Source organism: Ovis canadensis, chromosome 25, assembly GCF_042477335.2.
Source record: "Ovis canadensis isolate MfBH-ARS-UI-01 breed Bighorn chromosome 25, ARS-UI_OviCan_v2, whole genome shotgun sequence".
Taxonomy (NCBI): domain Eukaryota; kingdom Metazoa; phylum Chordata; class Mammalia; order Artiodactyla; family Bovidae; genus Ovis; species Ovis canadensis.
In genome coordinates this window covers 51,075,008-51,087,849 of record NC_091269.1, presented here as the reverse complement: position 1 = coordinate 51,087,849, position 12,842 = coordinate 51,075,008, and the positions used below count along the sequence as shown (strand labels likewise).

Below are 12,842 nucleotides of genomic sequence, written 5' to 3'. Positions count from 1 at the left end.
AGTGCTGGGTGCGCATATATTTATGCTTGATATATCTGTTTGGAGAAATGATCTTTTTAGCCGACTGTAATGTCCTTTGTCTCTTGTGACAGTCTTGTCTTCAAGTCTGTTTTGTCTGATACAATTATGGTCACTCCTGCTCTCTTTAGATTCCCATTTGCATGAGCTATTTTTTCTCGTCCTTTCATTTTTAGCCTATGTATGTCCTTAGATCTAAAGTGAGTCTCTTGTAGACAGCATAGAGTTGGATCTCTTTTATTTATGCATCCAGCCAATCTGCGTCATTTAATTGGGGCATTTAAACCATTTATACTTAATTGCTCACATGAAAGACTATTTTTTAGTTGTTTTCTATATGTCTTCTTGCTTTTTCATCTTATCTTTTCCTTCCTTGCTGCCTTCTTTGGTATTTCATTGATTTTCTTTTTTTTTTTTAGTAACATGTTTTACTTTCTTTCTCATTTCCTTTTGTGTATATTTTATATATTTTTTTTTTTTGGTTACTATTGTTACATAAAATATCTTTAGGTTATAGCAATTCATTTTAAACTGATGATAGCTTAATTTCAATCTTATATAAAAGCTACATCTCTGTGTTCCCCCCACTCCTTTCTGTTATGGATGACACCAATTACCTCCTTTTATATTATGTGAGTATTAGGTATATGATTACTTTAATGCTTTTGATTTTAATATCTGTACCAGTTTTAAAAGGAGTCTATATACCTCCATTAGGTTGCTTCCAGATTATATGTTTGTATATTTACCCTTCCCAGGGAGTTTATTTTCGCTGGGCCTCTGACTCTGGTTGGATATCGTGCTTGTGAGTGGCTCTGGAACCCTGTGATTCTGTTATTATGAGGACTTCTGACAAAGCAGATTATTCTGAGAGGATCAGAAAACTTCTAAATTGGTGCCCCTCAGTGTGGAATGTTAATAGTCATTAGGGGAGAAGACGATTCTGTTGAGTTGAAGACATGGTCTTAATGTCCATATCCAGAGAGATGGAGAGGTGCGGTGCCTTCATGTGGGAGGATGCTGCAAAGGATAAAGGAGGATCAGTGTGAAGCAACAGGGATGCTTTCAACAGAAACCTAAGACTGAGTGGAAGAGGGAGTTACAGAATATTTATTGTGTCATTTTTGTTGGACATACGTATTTTCTAGGTTTTCTGAGCATGTAAAAGGATATGCTTTATAGTCATGTCCAACTCTTTGTGACCCTGTGACAGTAGTCCACCACTTTCCTCTGTCCATGGGATATACTTTGAATCCTCATAACCAACTATGATGCTAGTTGAGAGGAAGCTGCCAGGGACCAAGACTGGAGAAAGAGGGTTGGAGAGGATGCCTAGCTTACCAGTCACGTTCAGAATTTTAAAAGAGGGGATGTTTTTATCTCTTCTTGGAGGAAGTTCTTGGCTCTGGGTCTGTGCTTTCTATTCTTTTAAAAGTTTTTAAAAGTGTTTCTGAGTTGCCAGCACAGTGATTGGTACCCGAGAGGTGTCAGGAAGATATTTGCATGCTGGTTTTAGGCTCTTTCTGTGAGCATTTTTTTATTCTTTTTGTGGAAGAGGAGACTTAACTACATGTATCAACTAGGATATTGGTTTGAGTGCTATAACTGAGACCAAATAACAATGGGTGAAGCATAAGAAGCTTCTTTCTCTGCCACGTATGAGTCTGGATTGGTGGGTCGTCCCTTGGAGGCAGCTCTGTCCTGGGGACCATCAGGGAGCCAAGTCCCTTCTGTCTCGTGGCTCAGTCATTTCCTGAGGGTGCTTGTCATCTGCAGGATCAGAGCTGGGTCACTGCCCCTGGTCCTGTCCGTTTCAGCTCATGGGAAGGGGGATAGTTTGCTCACTGCATGGGGCAGGTCTGGGTCACATGACCCGCCCCGCTCAGGGGAGGTGGCACGTGTAGAGAACAGACTGTCTAGTAGTGAGGGGACTGTGTGCTGAACACACATAAGAGAAATTGAGCAGAATAAAGTGCTGCAACGCCTTGGGTGTCCAAGGAGTGGGGACACGGTGCAGGAGTGGCCGTGCCCTGGTGTGCCCGGGGTGTGGGACGCTCAGTGCTAAAACTGGGCGAGTCCCAGGCAGACCAGGGTGAGCTGGGTCCCTGTGAGTGAAGGAGATCTGTGGAGTAAAGGAGATAGGTCTGCCTGGGGTAAGCAAGGTCAGGGGAGCAGTGAGTCCCCAGCCCCTCCCGGCGGCCCTCCCTCTGCTCCGGGTGGATACCCATCCTCTGCTGCCCTCTTCCCTGCAGATTCAGTGAGCCTGGCCTATCAGCGGGTCCAAAAGGTGGACTGCACCTCCCTGAGGCCCGTCCTGATCCTGGGGCCCTTCCTGGATGTGGTGAAGGAGATGCTGGTGAACGAGGCGCCTGGCAAGTTCTGCAGATGCCCCCTTGGTACGGGCGGCCCTCAGACCTGTGTCTGTGTCTGTGTTTGTTCAGCTGCTTCCTGGGGATGGATCTCACAGTCTTTTCACCCTTCTGACTTGGGTCGCATCGGCGTTCAGCCTCTGGCTCTTTCTCTGGGAGTGAGGCCGGCAGGGCTGGGTCTCCGTGCAGTGCTTTGCCCAGCCCGTGCAGTGATGGCTCACGGCGCCCGACCTGCTGATTCCTGTGTCTGCGCTTTGCAGAGGTGATGAAGGCCTCCCAGCAGGCCATCGAGCGGGGCGTCAAAGACTGCCTGTTTGTCGATTACAAGCGGAGGAGTGGCCACTTTGACGTAACCACTGTGGCTTCCATAAAGGAGATCACGGAAAAGGTACCCATCGGCTTTCCGGGTAACGTTTCCGAGGCCAAGTGGGGTGGCGCTTTAGAACGTTCCTGTATCTGGGTAAAGGCAGGAAAGGGGTTTGGAGTCGGGTTGTCCAGACCCCCCATGGCCCCCGTTCCCAGCCTTGGCCGTCATCAACGCCGACAGCCTTGTGGGGAGAGATTTCCCTGGATGAGGTCTCCCCACCGGGTGTCACATGCCCTCGTCGTGTCAGAATGAACAAGCTGCCTTGCTCATCAGTAGCACCTGACTTATTCACGGGTAGGGCGAGGCCGGGCAGTGTCGGGTGAGGAGTGGGGCCCCTCCGTGGCAGACGAAGGCTGGGTCCCTGAGGCCCAGCCCGGCCCCTGCCCGGCGCTCCCCCGCCCCCTCCCCGCAGAACCGGCACTGCCTCCTGGACGTCGCCCCCCACGCCATCGAGCGGCTGCACCACATGCACATCTACCCCATCGTCATCTTCATCCACTACAAGAGCGCCAAGCACGTCAAGTAGGTGCCAGGCCCCTGCGGAGCCGTGCTGGGCATGGGCTGCTGGCTCGAAGCCACGGGAGGTGGCGGGGCATTGGCGTCGAGCAGGCGTCCTGTGTGGGAGTGGCCCTCCCCCACGTGCCCATCTCACACCAGTCACGTTAAGCCAGTCGTGTTAAGCTGGCACAGCGCCCCCCAGTCCTCTCCGTGCTGTCTGGGGGCCGCCGCAGCGCCTCGAGTCTGTGCCATTTTGTCTGCTTCCCTCCCTCCTGACCCCCATGCCCTCTCTCCCTCTCCCACCTTTCGTCCTGGTGCTCACAGCGACACAGGAACTGGGCAGCCCAGCTCTACCAGGAGCTGACTTGTGATGTGGACGGGCCTTTGCTCTTACTGAGCTTCAGCCTTTGTGGTTAGGCTAATGACTTGCCGAGCCCCCATATGCTCCCCACCGACCTTTACCTTTTGGCGCTCCCAGTCTTCTGGTACCTGCACTCGGGGGCCAGCTGGGGCATCTGATCTCTTCCCCTTCTCTGCCCAGAGCTCCCTGTGGGGCCAGCAGGCTGCCCTGTGCTCCACCAGGGGCGCACGGGCGGTGGGGAATAGCCCTGTTATTCTGGACAGAGAAGCTGAGAGGAGGGCATGGGGAAGGTGAGAAGGCTCAGCCAGGTTCCTGGATGTCCCGACAGGGAGCAGAGAGACCCCATCTACCTGAAGGACAAGGTGACTCAGAGGCATTCCAAAGAGCAGTTTGAGACAGCTCAGAAGATTGAACAGGAGTACAGCAGGTACTTCACAGGTAGGTGTGCGTCAGGCCCAGAGAGGAGCGGGTGGCAAGGACGGACACAGCCTTCCCAAGGATGCCCTTCTTGGAGGTGTTATAGCCCGCACTTCCGGGGCGCCTGGTGATGCCACCGCAGTGAGCACTTTCATTACAGATGATCTCAGTGCAGGCACAGGGCCGCATCGGGGGCTTGTCGATCCAAAGGTAAAGTTCACGGATTCTGTCCTTGGGTCACAATCTGGTCTTGAGTTATGGCTGCACAGGCACCCTGTGGCACAGCTCCAGCATTCACCAGGCAGGTGGCACAGCAGTGGTGGCTGTGACCGTCTATCCCCGGCATCCTCCAGGGTAGGCCAGTTTTGCAGTGGAATCTGAAGACAAACTGCACCATTACTGTCTCTTAGCTTTGAAACAAGGCAAACTAAAAGAAACTCTAATTTAGCAGTTGCCATCGTACTTGGTGGCTTCCAACTTCTTCCATGAAATCAGTCATTGGTAGGGGGCATAACAGCATTGTGGTCAAGAGAGGTGGAGACTGTGCTTTTAATTAACTTGTAGAGAGTGTTATGATGGGTGCTTCTCATGCACTATTTGGTCTCAGAACCCAGCCCTGGCTCTTCTGTGTACGTGTAAGTGTGTTTGTGTTTTAATTTCAAATCCATTACAGGCCTATATTTCAGTTAAATACTTTAGCAATTTACTAGAGAAAGGAAAATTTAAAACTTCAAAACTTACGACATACAGGCTTTGACTTCTTATCAGATTTAGCAGATGTGAAATTGCTCCGTCGCATTGTCATAGCAATTTCTAAATGTTCACTGTCAGTATCTGTGGCAAGAAGCCAGGGCATGGCGCTGTTCCATGGAGCACGCACAGAGCCCTCGTCTAGTGTCTGCTGGGCCGTGGTGCTGAAACCTTGCCGAGCAGCAGGCCTGAGCCAGAGCTGGGGATGGCCCATCATCTTTGTTGAGAATCTTCTCTGGTTCGTGGGTTGCCCAGCTCTTGAGACCCAGCCTTGTTCCCTCTAGAAGCTTGCTGCCAACTGGACCATTACAGCATACCCCAGACTGCGTTCCAATATACTGGGACTCCCCGTTGCACGACTAGGCACACCAGCCCAGGTCATCCCTGCTGCGGAGCCTGGCAAATTTGCATAGTCACATCCTGTCACCCTTATTACAGGGGTCAGGGCAACCTGGCAAAATCAGACCCCAGCCTTCCTGTGAGCCCCAGATTTTAACATCGTATGAACAGTTGCCGAGAGGGATAGATAAAAAGCCGAAGTGATTTGCACTCAACTCTTTTTTTCTTTTCCAATTTCTTGCTGATGAAAGAGAAGTGAGGCGGGGGTAGAGCAGTTGAGCCAAGTAGCTGAAACCAGGAAGAGCGAAAGATCTGTTTACTCGCCTCCTTCTGGGCGTCCTCCTCCCAGCCAATGACGTGTGTGTTTGGGGACTCTCTTGCAGGGGTCGTCCAGGGAGGAGCCCTGTCGAGCATTTGTACTCAGATCTTGGCAGTGGTCAATCAAGAGCAAAATAAAGTCCTGTGGATCCCAGCCTGCCCTCTCTAGAACACAGTGCTGGGGATGACTGTAGCTTGGCCTCCAGCCCGACCGCCTGGCGCAGCTCTTTGCAGTGACTACGGATAGATGCCTCTGTGTGTAAACACGAAGGGGAGGGATCCATGAACCGGGGCTCCAGAAGCACCTCCTCTGTACACGGAAGGCCGCAGACGGACGGGACCCAGACCCCGGCCAGCGGACTGCGCTTCTCCCACACGTGTGTGCTTTAAGACAGAGACTGTGGAGTGGGGGACTCGACACCAACCTTCCTTGTAGCCAGCTCAACAGATGCTGCAAAGAGAACCTTTCAGATCACAAGTTTACAAGCCTTTTCTAAGTATTCAGTGGCTTATGTTTACTTGAATGGCTCCATGTTGTCGCTGCCCAGCCCCCGCCCTTTTCCTCACTGTCGCTTTGGTGTTGGTTTTGTGCCTGCTTTCAACGAAACGACTCTGGAACCTCACTGGGGGCCGCTTTGCTCTGGGAGGGTCTTAGCGGTGGGGCCAGAGCTCTGACGAATGCCCCGCTCCTCGGCGGCCCCTCTCCTGGAAGGCCCTGTGACTGCGGCTGTTTAGACCGTCGCGTGCGGAACGAGTGCCTTCATGGGGCTGCGCGCTCTCCTCCTGCACCTAGGAAGGTGACTTCCACCGTCTTGTAGGCGCGTCCCTCAGACTTCGTCTCCTGCAACCTCTTACTTCTCATCCACCTGTGTTCATGATTCCAGCATTCTCTCTGGTCCTCAGAGCTTCGTGGGTTCACTGTGACACAGCCAATTCTGGACAGGATGTCAGGCTGGGGCTGAGGCATGCCACTGGGTCCTCCTTAGGTTCTGTGAATAGTGACAGCCTTTACCAGTGCAGATTTTGCAGAGTAATTCCCAAATGCTTTACAATGGGGCAGGGACATCAGCTCTGTTTGATCTAAAAACAATTCATATTTCAGACTCTGAAAAGAGAGCTCTTAACGGAAGCTTAAGGATCAATGTGGTCACTGTTACAATTCAAGAGAAGCTGGGATCTATCTAGTCTTGGCTTCAGCTCTCACACCATGAGCAGAGCTCCACGAGGATGGCTGTGTTTTGTTTTGTTTTTTAACGCATCTGATGCCAGATGTTTCTGGCTGAAGATTTGGTGTGGTTCCTCTTTAAACTGTGTGTCCTGTTAATAATAGGTACTGTACGGGGCTCCGGGTAAGTGTCACTGGGGTAGGACCTCTATTTTAATACTGTTCCTAACATTTCATTTTACTAGCAAGAAATCGCTGATTTCATTTTATTCTTTGTAATTCTAGACACTAGATTATAGTTTAGCCATACTGACATTTTTTTAAAAAGGGATATATTTTCTTGCACAGTCGTTCGCAAGGAGACACGTTTCCGTCTCCGTGCTGCCCTTGTTTCACAGGTACACGCGTTCTGGCTGCGACAGCTAGGACCAGCCACAGGCTGGCGAGGGGTTTCGCTGGCACCCGCGGGGCCGCTGCTCTGGGCGGCTGGGGTTGGCACAGAGATGGTACAGTGTGCACGGGTACTGTTCTCACAGACTGGGGTTTTCTGTACTAAAACCTTCCTTTGTATCAAAAGTTAAACAGACTTTAGTACAATAAATAAAGGTCAATTTCTGTAACTCGTTGTGAAGACACCTGTGTTTCATGCGTTTTCCACCTCTCCCCGGCTTCCTCGGCTCTTTTTTCCTACGTCTGAGACAGCCGTCCCCCACCCCCACGGCATTTGGCTGGAGCTGGCCGCTCCCTGAGGTTCCAACTCTCGCGATGATTGGGCGCCCCTCTCATCTGCAGTGTCAGCCCCTCTGACTCCCTCCTTCCCTCCCATGTGTCCATCTTGTTATGCCCAGAGTCCGAGTCCCCAAAACTGAGAGAATAAGACGTCCACAGCAATGCAAAAGCATAAAGGGGTTTATTACCAGCTCGAGCCAGGACCCATGTTTCATCCAGCACAGTGGAATCAGACAAAGGCCCCGAGCTCTGAATCACATATACTTTTATACAGATGGTTCTTTGTTTCGGTAACAGCATAGCTGATTGGTTAAACCGTATGTGTGCGCGTGGGACTTTTAAACCTCGCATCCGTATCCGGATTGGCTCAGGTCTGGCGCGGGTGGGGGGCTACGGGGATTTTTTTTCTGATTGGTCGAGCTACACTGCCTGTGGGAATTCCCAGAGCCTCAGCTTTTCTCAGGCCTAGCCCGCCCCTTAGAGCCTGTTCTGGCTTCAGTTTGGTCCTAACATTCCCCCCTGTCTTTTTATCCTTGAGAGGAATCTTCCTCTCCATTCTGAGACACTGCCTGATATTGTTGCCTCAGTACCATTACCTGAACGGCACTGATTTGTTTTTTTTTTTTACAAAGGTTATCAATTTATTTAAAATACATGGGCCAAAAGTTAGAATGAGTAGGAGTATGATGAGCGGTCTGAGTAGGGTAGAAATTAGTGGTGTTAACCACAGGGACTGTTGGAACTAAGATTCAAATTAATTTTGAGACTTTTTTTTTTAGCCCTTTTCTTATCTTGGCCTGGGACTCCCTGATTATCCCTGAGTGATTTACATAAAAACAACGTTTTTCCCCTAACACAGCACATAGGCCCCCTGAGAGACTTCATACTCAAGATACTTTTGGGGAATTGAGGCGGAGGTCTCTTTCTTGGGCGTAGGCCTGCCTAGCAGAGCAGAAGTCTCTCTACCTGATCTAAGTTGGGGTTTTTCACATCTGAAACCAGCTTTTACCCTTGTAGTTGCAGTAATTTAGTTGGCCCCTCTCAAAGATGAAATAGACAAGGGCCAAACCAGAGACCTAACAGGATGGTCATCTCTGGTCCCTGGAAACAGAAGGCAGCATTTGGGGTGAGGGTTACAGGTTTGTGACCCCTTCTGACTGGTTGGTGGTGAGGCAACAGAGCAGTGCTCCAAGAATCTTGTGTCTAGTCTGAAGTCACCATCTTTTACCTGGGTGGGGGCTCAAAGACATTGCTATGCATGTTTCTCTGAGTAGGAACCAGGACTCTGTCTGGAGGCTGCACCAGCCTTTGATGGTTTCTGTTTTCGTATCCCCTCCCTTCCCTGATTAGCAATTGTTTGAATCCAGGCTTTGGAATTCAGGGAAGGCCAAGGAGGCTGAACAAAGTCTATGTCCTACAGATAAGAAAAGGAGAACACAGAGCAGATCTGTACTCCAGAGCCCCACAGAGTCTCGCTCAGTTTTAATTTTAGGGAACTAGGCAACAATGACTATGATAGCTTCCTGTCAAAATGGGGCATAGGACTGCCCCAGCTTGGAACACTAGAAGCTCTGATCTGAAAGCACACCCATAGCATCACCTAGTTATTTTCCAGGATATCTGAACTGTAGCTACTCTATTTTGACTTTTAATTGTAAACTATTTAATAGCCAAAGCAGATTTTACCGTTAATGACAGTGTTTTTCTAGATATGAGAAGATGCAAGAATTGGGACTCATAAAATCTTTTCCTGAAAAGATCTAACTCTCTGAAGGCCTGTTCTGCCAGTTTTTTTCCAGAGCACAGAGTGCCTCATTCCTGATTTTCACCCTGAACTCCTTTCAGGGGCATTGAAAGTCAGCAGCTGCAGCGGCCATGATTTAATCTTCGTAGATGCAGATGGCGAGTGTCAGTCTTCAGCTGGCAGAGCCCCTTTTTGCTCATAAACTTGACCATGATTATGAGGGGGGGCAGTTCATGACCATTTTACCCCATGGTGCTGAGAGTGTCCATTCTCAGGTAAACAGGCCACTCAATGTGCTGTTGCTGGACTAGGCCATAAAACAGTATCTAAAATTCTCTGGACCACCTGTCTTACTAGCTTTTTGGTCCAGGAAAATATTCCCTCTTGTTGCTTCTTGCCATATCTAGAGTTACACTGTTACCATCATCGATCTCAGATGGGACTATATATTATTTTATTAGAGGCCTCACACACACACAGTGTAAGAAACAGCAATTTTGTGAAACAGGTGAAATACAGATAACATAGCCAGCAGTATTAGTAAAGTCACAAGTAAGCCTTATGTTAAGAACTTTCATTAGATGTAGCCCAGTATAACTTCAGGTCATCTGACTTAGTCTGCCCTGTAGAATCTTTATCTTTCAGGGAAATTATATATTGACACCATCTATAAGGAACATAGCCCAGTTTTTTTTTTTTAGTGTCACTAGACTGATTATCTTTAGTACGATTTAATTTTTTTAAGTAAATTTTTTCAGGGCCAACCAGTTAAAGTCTGGTAATAGAGAAATTTACCAAGATAACCCAGAACTAGACACAGGTTATTGGCCACAAACCCAACAATTGGATTGATTTTGAAACTAGCATAGGATCAGGCCTATGATAGAAAAGCATTCGACTTATATGCAAAGGTCTAAGAAGTCAAGAAAACATAAATGATCATACGAATCAGGTCCCGCATCTCGGGGAAGCTGTCTACCTTGATGTTGTCGTCTTCTCATCCTGGTGTAGTGTAGTTTCTCCTGATAAAAAAAGTCCTTCCATCCATGTTGGAGATGACAGTCCCTTAAATTATGTCTTTTTCCAGTCCTGGTTGCAGGTCAGGAGGCATCTGATCTTCATCCAACGATAGATTACTGAGATAAGCTTCAGAAACAAACTTAGGGTGTTCTTCAAGAATTCAATTAAATTTTACATTAACATTACATAACAGTAAAGAACTATCTAACTAGATGCAGACTTCCATTAACAAACTGGTATTTAACATTTCAAAATATCTTTTTTCCCTTAAAGTTACCCTTATTTTTATTAAATATAACCAAATTAAGGCTAGTTTGTTTGCAAAATAGGTCTGTTCTCACTGATTTTGGTCTGATGATTTTTATAACCATAATTGATTATAGGCTGTTTATTTTGCTGAAACATTTATAGAGTCTCAGACTGAACTTTTTAAAATAAAACAGGGCTGAGAAACTCACACCAAAGGCTTATCACAGATTTTGCCTAACAAATCTAGGTGAATTTTTTCCTTTTAAGGTCTCAAAAAATTTTTGAGATTTTTGTATCCGTGAGATAAACTTCCTAACTCATTTGATAAACTTACTGGGAACCTAAGAACTTCCAATTTTTGGAGGAGTCAGATAGAAAATATAATTGTTCTGTTTATAACGTTTAATTTTACCAAAGTATTGAGAGAAAGATTTTCCCTACTCCCTGAAAACATAAGATTTAACCCCATAATTTTTCAGATAGAAACCATAAAAGTTATAAGCATATTCACTGGTTCATTTAGTCTTTTTGCTAACTTTTGTGAAGTCATCAGGTTTTCCATTAAAATACCAGGACATATCAGGATGTTAAAAACTCCATATAATTTTTAGGATATCTGTATTAGTAGTTTTACCCTACATTATAATATGAGCAGATTTATTACTCATTTGATAATCTTTTTTTATGTAATTTAACCAACCAAATAAACAGTTTAATATCTCTCTTTGGGATGCTTCAGGGGCCCTCTGAAGCACCCCAAAGTCAGCTAGAAGACAAAAGTGCTTCATAGAATGATTTAGAGTAAGTTTTGTCAACAAATACCAGAATGGTTTCGAGCACTCAGTCAGATGGGACTATAGGTCACTGTGAAACAATAGCGATTCACTCAGCCAAAGTAACAATATGGGATTTCAGAGGCAAATACAGAACAGACCATTTAAGAGGCAAATGAACTTAAATCTATTGTCAAATGCAGTTCAACATCTGAAGAAAGTGTGTCCTTTCAACAGAGGGAAAAGCCAAATTCAAGTTTTTGCGCCAGCTTATTTTTAGTCACTAACAGTCCCAAATTTCTTTAGCTTCTTTGTAAGAGGAAACTAACGTTCAGTAATAAATGTTTTAAAATTTTATTTTATTTGGAAGTGAGCTAGCTAGTCAGTGAACTTTTATCACCTTAGCACAACCCAATTTAAGTTACCCCAATTTGGACAGACTATTTCAGACAGACATTCCTAAAGCATATAGAGTTTATCTAAAAGCTCATATCTCATTTACATTTTTTTGAAGTTTTTTACTTGAGGTAATTTTCTTGTTGACAAACTTGTAACAGATATAATATTTAACATATTAAACCTAGGTACAATGAAAATATTTTTTTTTAACGTTAAGTACTCAAAGACATGTCTATATTAAATAGGTCAACAAACAAACATTAATATCAGGTATTTAACACTGAATACTTCCCAGTTCACATAAACCTGGAATTTATTGTTTAATTTAGAATTACTTGATTTGTAAGCGCTTATCTTTTTTAAGCCAAATAAATAGATCTCATATACAAATTAACTTAAAAAATATTACCCAGAGACAGAGACATACCAAGACATATTTAGACAGACACAGTGCAAGATTTAGCTTTAAGTCTTTTTTTTTTTCTTTTCAGTGTGAGGAGTTAGAGATAGTCTAGATAAGTGTTCTTAAGAGCCCTGGTCTCAAGGCACAGGGAAAGAAAATCAAGTTCTAACAGATGGCCGCAGGTCTAAACCACATGGTGGCCAGACAAAGCAAAATGGCCATCAAAAAGTCACTACACAGATCACAGAGTTAAAACACACACATATAAACCTGGCAGTCCTCATCAAAGTGAAGGTGAAGTCGCTCAGTCATATCAGACTGTTTGCGACCTGTGAACTGTAGCCCACCAAGCCTTTCCATAACATCAAAGATTTTAAGGGAGGAAAGGAAGCCAGGGTGAAAGAAGAAGGGGGAGGAGGCAGGAGAGGGGGCAAAAGGGGTGGCCTTACAGACGTCTCCTGCCACCTACAGATACCCAGGCCTTACGGGACTTTTCCCTGGGCCTCCAGAGGAGGGAGGACTGGAACTCGGCCCTACCAGAAATCAGAACCAGAATTCGAGTTCTCTGCCAAGAGGAGGTGATCAGTCCCCAATCCTCAGCTCAGGCTGAGGGCCCTTTGACCAGATTTCTGTGTCTAGGACCAGGGGACTAGAAAAAGAGGGAAGGATAGGAAGGGTTAAGGAGAGGAGACAGAGAGGGAAGGGGAGAGAGATCAATAAAGTCTCTTGTTCCTTACCGGTCAGGGCACTCTAGCCAGTTGTCTGCGTCGGGAGGAGACCAGGGACAAAAGGGTCCCAGTTGCGGCTGCTGGGTCAGGCCCGTTGGCAGGCAAGCTGGCCCCTGAGTACCCCGAGTGGTCAGGATGTCAGTCTCGGCGAAGAAGAATCTCACCAGAGTCACCATTTGTTGCAGGAAGAGGGAC

At 46.7% G+C, this 12,842-nt stretch overlaps 1 protein-coding gene across 4 annotated transcripts in view; it reads left to right on the top strand.

Annotated features, from left to right (window-relative positions):
• Positions 1–7,222, top strand: part of DLG5 (discs large MAGUK scaffold protein 5) — a 120,303-nt gene extending 113,081 nt beyond the window's left edge. For all 4 annotated transcript variants that reach the window (XR_011253131.1, XM_069572549.1, XM_069572548.1 and 1 more), the window contains 5 exons: positions 2,271–2,414; positions 2,648–2,775; positions 3,167–3,276; positions 3,942–4,051; positions 5,503–7,222. Coding sequence is in view for 3 of the 4 variants with exons in the window: in XM_069572549.1 (XP_069428650.1) it covers positions 2,271–2,414; positions 2,648–2,775; positions 3,167–3,276; positions 3,942–4,051; positions 5,503–5,606 (596 nt within the window). In the remaining variant the exon portion in view is untranslated. The remainder of the gene's footprint in view (positions 1–2,270; positions 2,415–2,647; positions 2,776–3,166; positions 3,277–3,941; positions 4,052–5,502) is intronic.
• The last annotated feature ends 5,620 nt before the right edge of the window (positions 7,223–12,842 follow it).